The sequence below is a fragment of the Trypanosoma theileri genome (genome assembly GCF_002087225.1).
Source record: "Trypanosoma theileri isolate Edinburgh chromosome Unknown TM35_Tth_17_V1, whole genome shotgun sequence".
Taxonomy (NCBI): Eukaryota; Euglenozoa; class Kinetoplastea; order Trypanosomatida; family Trypanosomatidae; genus Trypanosoma; species Trypanosoma theileri.
The window spans coordinates 483,373-489,522 of NW_021639859.1; the positions used below are offsets into that span (position 1 = coordinate 483,373).

Consider the following 6,150-nt stretch of genomic DNA (forward strand, 5'->3'; position numbering starts at 1 on the left):
ATAACAAATTATGCTTATTGTGTATGCTGTTTTTTTTTTTTTTTTTTTTTTTTTGTAAAGTACATAAATAAAATAAAATAAAATAAATAAATAATGCATATACGTAGTATCACTTTAATGTTTTTCCCTTGAGGGGCAAACGCGACCAACGTCCATGATTGAGCCACCAGTGCGAACAACCACAACAGCGTTATAAATACCATAAATTGTAAGGACAAGGAGAGAACCACCAATAATCGTCGCTAAAGATGCTATAATAAGGTATCCAAGATTTCGTTTTTTAATTTCTCTCATAAAACAGAATTGTCCAAGTGCCGTACTCGCCATTCCAACGGCGAACAAAACAATACCATAGTCAATAAGAAGGTGACCTTCAATCAAAAGATTAATAGCAGTTGAAAAAGACAAAAAGAAGGTCACCATACCGCCAGTAACAGAAGCCTCTTCAGGAATAAGCTCTGCTTCATATAATACAAAGCCTAATACCAACCCCCCTCCGATACCAAGTAAGGCGGCCGCTCCTCCCGCTATTAGGGCTACCAATGGAAATAAAACAGTAGTACGATTGTTCCATAAGAATGTTAACGAACTTTTCTCCATACAAGATAAACGCCAGCGATACCAAAAAAACATAATAGCATTTATTAATATGGGCATAAGATAAGAAAAAATATATAAAACGTCTCCACAAACACTTTTAGATCTCAAAGCATTAAATATAACAGTAACAAAGAAAGAGATTAATATACATGTAATCTCTAACTGTGGAAACTGAGGTTGCGAAAATGTGGAGTTACCTGTATTTTCTCGTGAAACTTCTTCTTCAGGAGGAGATGCATTTGAAACCACTACGTCTTCCCTGTACTGATCTTTTCGATATTGGGCAATCATTTTCATTACGGTACGGTACAAAACAAAAACAAGAAGTAAAAATAAAAGAATCAAACGAAGCAAATCCGGACATATCTTACTTAATATACCTCCAATAAGAGTTCCAATAACTCCAAGCGGTATAAGCAAAGTCACATATTGGTAGTTGATGAGAGGACGTGAAAAATGGGGATCTGGATAACGCTTACCAACGGCAAAAATCATATTTAATGTACTTTGACCACATATAGTTGATTGAGATAAACCCACTGCTGCAGTTATTGGCAATTTCATAAGAGCACAGAACATGGGTACAAGAACGCCACCACCACCCACGCCAGCCACGACTCCAATGGCACAGACACCAAAAGCACATACCATGGCTAATATCGAAAGAAAAGATAAATTACTGGAAAGAGATCCTACGACACATTTTCCCTCCACGCAACGCATGGCATCAGGATAGCAATTACTTGATTTATTACACAAAGCGCAAACGCCTCTTTGAATATCACAAGCGAATTCCCCACATTGTAGTCGCTGTGTCACAAAAGAACATTTTTGTCCATACACATCTCGTACGAAGAATAGAACAAAGAATAGAACAAAATAAAAAGACTTCATAGTTTCTACTTATACAAATTAACAAAAAAAAAAAAAAACCTTAACAAGTAGAATAATGAAAAGTAAAATAAATAAGAGAGAGGTAGAGGAAGAGAATGCGTCATCTCATGTCACATGATGGAAAAAAAAAAAAAATACATACACCGACAGACACGCACCACAATACAGGAGAATAAATAATAATAATAATAATAATAATAATAATAATAATAATAATAATAATAATAAAAGGTACTAGATAGATGATTCAAAGGTACTACAATAACTTGCGACGACCTCGTTTCAACGAAAGACGTATTTTCCTTCTACGTCCAGCATTAATTTTCCATGACCTCCCTGCAAAAGATTGAAACGACCTAATTTGAGTAAACGGAACGCCCTCAGGAAACTGAGGGGTCGATGGACCTTTTTTGGCGCGTTTAAGGTCGAGAGACCATTGCCTATCAAACCATGGATGTCTTCGTTTCCACACTATTGGTTTGCGACGCCCGCGCTGAGCAGGTTGTCCTGTTCCACATGTCATTTCTTCTATCTTTGGTGTGTCAATAAGTAAAGTAGGCATTTCTTTTCTAGGTAGTACCGAAAATGGAGTCCTGATAGTGGGCGGAGTCCATGCCACTAATGGGGCGTACGATGTACACTTTGCCCGTGGGAGCAAACAACGAGTAATGTTCCTTGACAACATGTTTCTTAATAACAATAAGAATGGAAGATTCACAAGACCAAAAATAAAGTGATAAAAAAAAGGCAGTTGAAACAGTAAAATAACAAAAAAAAAAACACTTATCGCCATGAGGAATATAAAAAATTTGAAAAACTCGACGCAAAGAAAAAAAAAAAAAAGGTAAAGCCATTTCCGACCGAAATCAGAGATTATTAAACATACCTCAAGAACGCACCATAGTTAGACATGGCAACGAGTATTTTGAAAGAAGGCCAGACAACACATCTTACAGTGTGTCATTAACGGTGGAATGCACCAAGGGCATACCAACCGATTGCAAGACATGCATAGTCTAGAGCACACAAGGCAGGTGCCACGGCCACAAGGACACACCATGACACATTGGCAAGAATGCATCAATGCCTAAAGAAAGGGGGTTGGGGGAGAGAAAGACAAAGACAGAAGAGAGAGGGGGATGAAAAAACTGTAAATAGAATTTGAAAAGAACATAAAACATGACACTTTCTTTCACCAAGAAAAGAAACTACCCCCCACTACCATTTTCTACCAATGACTACAAAGTAAAACAAAAAAAAAAAGATTTTTTTTGCAGAAAAAAACAAAAACAAAAATAAACTTCCGCTAATTAGGTTTCATACTAATATTTTTTTTATCAGGTAGCACTTTCTAGTAATCTAAACTTATGAGATACTCTGCAATCCTTTTTACTGTCGCATTACAATCAGCTGGATTAACAACAGCCTCGGTGTGTTTTGCTTTTTTAAGATCTTGTTGCAAGGATGATGCATCGCCAGGATTCCCGTAAACAGCGATAATAGCTGTTTGCTTTGTTGTATATATACAACCCCCTGCAGCACCCTTCTTAAAAAAGATATACTTCATTTGTCCATCGACACCTGACTGCAGACCGAAAAATTTCACACCGTAAATAGTTACACCGGAAGATTGTACGAGGGACAAATTATTCAGGCATTTCAATATATGAGCAACTTCTTCTGGCTGTGGAATATAAGTTCCCCCATAGGCCCAATAACTTCCATCAGATAGACCGACGATGGACGCACTGTGCATGTTACCACTGCCAATAAGGCTGTCATCAATATACGCTTGCCAAGACATTTAAAAACTGGAGTGCGTCAATAATTTTTTTTTTTTTGTATTCACTTTGATCTTAAAGTACAGGGTTATGGTTAAAAAGAAGAGAAGAAACGACTTTTTCTTTCAGAAAAAAAAATTAATTTAGTATTATTTATTATAAGATACTTTTTTCACCAGTAAAAAGAAAAAAAAAGTCTTTTCATTAAAAACATTTGACTTACCCCAAATGGGAAAAAGGTTACTGTGACAAGTACGAGGCGAACACTAACACCATTTCATAAACACAAATACTATGAAAAAAAAACAATAAAAAAACCGCAATCATATGACAGAATGCCTACTGATATCTCTCCATTATATATATATATATATATATATATATATATATATATATACCATGTCGCCAGTTGACACAAGAAGCTACTTTCCTTTCTCTCTTTAATAGAGGGGAACAAAAAAAAAATAGTACACTAAGCATCATTTTAGATTCTGAAAGCACACAACCTAACATCGTTTTAATTGCACATACTGCAATATGATTACACTGATACAAAGAACAAATGAGATACATCCCATAACAAGGAATAATATTCCCATAACAGAGTTTTTCCCGCCATACCAACTTCGTGTCATCAAAACAACGTGTTTTTCACCTGAAAAAGAAAAAACATCAAAGTTTTCCAGAATATCAATAAAATAATCACCAGGCAGAAGGTCAGTTGTAATTATGCGATACATTTTGGTAAAATCAGACATGTAAGATAAAGAAGCCCATACAAGAAAATCTTCATCAGTTACTGCAGGAATAGAATGTCCAGGTTCTCCATAATAATATCCCTTTTCTTTATAAGGATTACTTGAAGTGGGATCCCCTCCATTAGCCCACAAGACATCGTTTGATTGCACATTTTTCGCTGAACGAAAAAGGTATACGTCACTAGGTAGTGCAATTCCTTTCTTTTTACAAAGATTTCCTTCTTCTAAACTGTTACCAACGGTATCAAATGCATATCCAGCACATACTAATTCAGCACCATCAGGAATATCATTAGAATCATCAGCCGATCCAGACAATGGTAATCGATACAAACTCATAGAATCGTTAAAAAGACTCCACGCCACTGTACCACATGGAAAATATATTCCACCTATATTATTTCCATGAAATTCACCAGGAAATCTAAAGGGTTTGCAATCATCGTTAACTGAATAAGCATCTCCTTCCATTTGCGCCAAATCTCGAGAACCTGCATAATTACGAAAGTTTTGATGAAATCCCACAATTCTGTATTGTAAGTAAATAGGAGATGCAAGACTTTTTAAGAGAGAAAAAGACTTTCTAACTCGAGCTCCAGTAGAGAAGTTAGAATTGTTAAACTCAAATTCTTGCGGATATACACCAGATGGCCCAACCCGATACTGATAATTGTTCACATCATCATATCTGATACTCATTTCAAAAACAGCGTCGCTTACCTTAATAATAACAACACCAACGGGTATAAAAACTACCGCCAACAAAGCAAGAGTCACAAAGACAGGGCAAACAGAATGTCGCGGGTATATACTCTTAAACACTCGTTCAAAGCAATTTTTTTTCTGATTTTTTTTCGGATTTGCTCCAGGAGTTTCGGACATTTTATTCTTTCTTTTTTTTTCAGAAAAAAAAACAAACTCAAGTGTATATTTTATTTTCCTAACGGGCTAAGAAGAAGAAAAAAAAAAAGAATGAAGAAAGAGAAACAGAGTGAGAGGTAAAAATAATAATAATAATAATAATAATAATGATAATAATAATAATAATAATAATAATAGTAAGAATAGGGGAAAAAAAAAATACAAAGATAGGCCCGTTCTTTCCTCAGAAAGGGGGGAAAAGAAAACAAGCTAATGCAACTTCTTTTTTACATACTCAACATGATCGTCATCATCAACTCGACACACCAAACCACCAGAAAAATATACAGGTTTTTCATAAGACAGAGAAATATCATGTTTTGCCGGTAGCTTCGGAGGCCTTGGAAGGCAATTATCATGGACATCATTTAGAAAACGAACGTAATCATCAGGCTTTCTTGTTCTCGTCCAATTATCTGCTAATTCCAGCATGGAAACTGCAAAAGATCCAAATGGAACGCCATTGCCACCTCTTTTGTCATAAATAAAATCCTCCAAAACAGATGCAGATGTGGATGTTATCGCGCTAACATTGTCAATTCCAAGCAGGTAAGAATACATTCTGAAATGAAAAGTGTTGTAATCATCCTCTTTTACAACCCCATTAGAGACACCCCCCAAACCACTCCATAAAGCCTCAATAGATATTCTTATATCCGCATTAAGTGAGACTTTCCTACGAAGTGTATCCACCTCCTCAGCAGTTAGTTTAGAATCAAACATAGAGGCGACACGACCCCATTTTTCTTCTTCTTCACGAGACTGTAAAAAAGCTCCCATAAATTCTTCAACACGATTTTTATTTGCGCAAGAATTAGAATTTAATAAATCCACAACCACAACCACATAAGGATGTCGCAAGCTACCTAAAACTCGATGTGAAAAGCTAAACAAACGAGGTGACGAAATAAATATCCTTTCGGCAAAATTCTCGACAGTCCATCCAACCTTTCCCCTTAAACGACCAGGACTCGACTTCATACCTTACTACACAGTGTTAAAAAAGAAAAAAAAAGAAATAAAGAATAAAAATGACTGCAATAATTATTGTTATGATAATCACAATAATAATAATAACAATAATAATAATAATAAAGATAATAATAATAATAATAATAATAATAATAATAATAATAATAATAAATAATAAATAATAATAAATAATATTATTATTATTATTGGTATTCACTGCCATG

The 6,150-nt window shown here is 35.2% G+C and overlaps 5 protein-coding genes across 5 annotated transcripts; all 5 read right to left on the bottom strand.

Moving 5' to 3' along the window:
- Positions 1-114: 114 nt before the first annotated feature.
- On the bottom strand, positions 115-1,494 carry TM35_000173170 (uncharacterized protein; the record flags this gene model as incomplete). The annotated part of the gene is made up of 1 exon (XM_029026396.1): positions 115-1,494. The coding sequence occupies one exon, from the start codon at positions 1,492-1,494 to the stop codon at positions 115-117; it is 1,380 nt and encodes a 459-aa protein (XP_028882511.1).
- Positions 1,495-1,750: 256 nt separating this feature from the next.
- On the bottom strand, positions 1,751-2,179 carry TM35_000173180 (uncharacterized protein; the record flags this gene model as incomplete). The annotated part of the gene is made up of 1 exon (XM_029026397.1): positions 1,751-2,179. One exon carries the CDS (start codon positions 2,177-2,179, stop codon positions 1,751-1,753), a length of 429 nt encoding a protein of 142 aa, XP_028882512.1.
- A 666-nt stretch (positions 2,180-2,845) lies between these two features.
- On the bottom strand, positions 2,846-3,298 carry TM35_000173190 (profilin; the record flags this gene model as incomplete). Its single annotated transcript, XM_029026398.1, has 1 exon — positions 2,846-3,298. The coding sequence occupies one exon, from the start codon at positions 3,296-3,298 to the stop codon at positions 2,846-2,848; it is 453 nt and encodes a 150-aa protein (XP_028882513.1).
- Positions 3,299-3,781: 483 nt separating this feature from the next.
- Positions 3,782-4,915, bottom strand: TM35_000173200 (miltefosine transporter beta subunit; the record flags this gene model as incomplete). Its single annotated transcript, XM_029026399.1, has 1 exon — positions 3,782-4,915. The coding sequence occupies one exon, from the start codon at positions 4,913-4,915 to the stop codon at positions 3,782-3,784; it is 1,134 nt and encodes a 377-aa protein (XP_028882514.1).
- A 249-nt stretch (positions 4,916-5,164) lies between these two features.
- On the bottom strand, positions 5,165-5,935 carry TM35_000173210 (uncharacterized protein; the record flags this gene model as incomplete). The annotated part of the gene is made up of 1 exon (XM_029026400.1): positions 5,165-5,935. One exon carries the CDS (start codon positions 5,933-5,935, stop codon positions 5,165-5,167), a length of 771 nt encoding a protein of 256 aa, XP_028882515.1.
- Between the last annotated feature and the right edge of the window lie 215 nt (positions 5,936-6,150).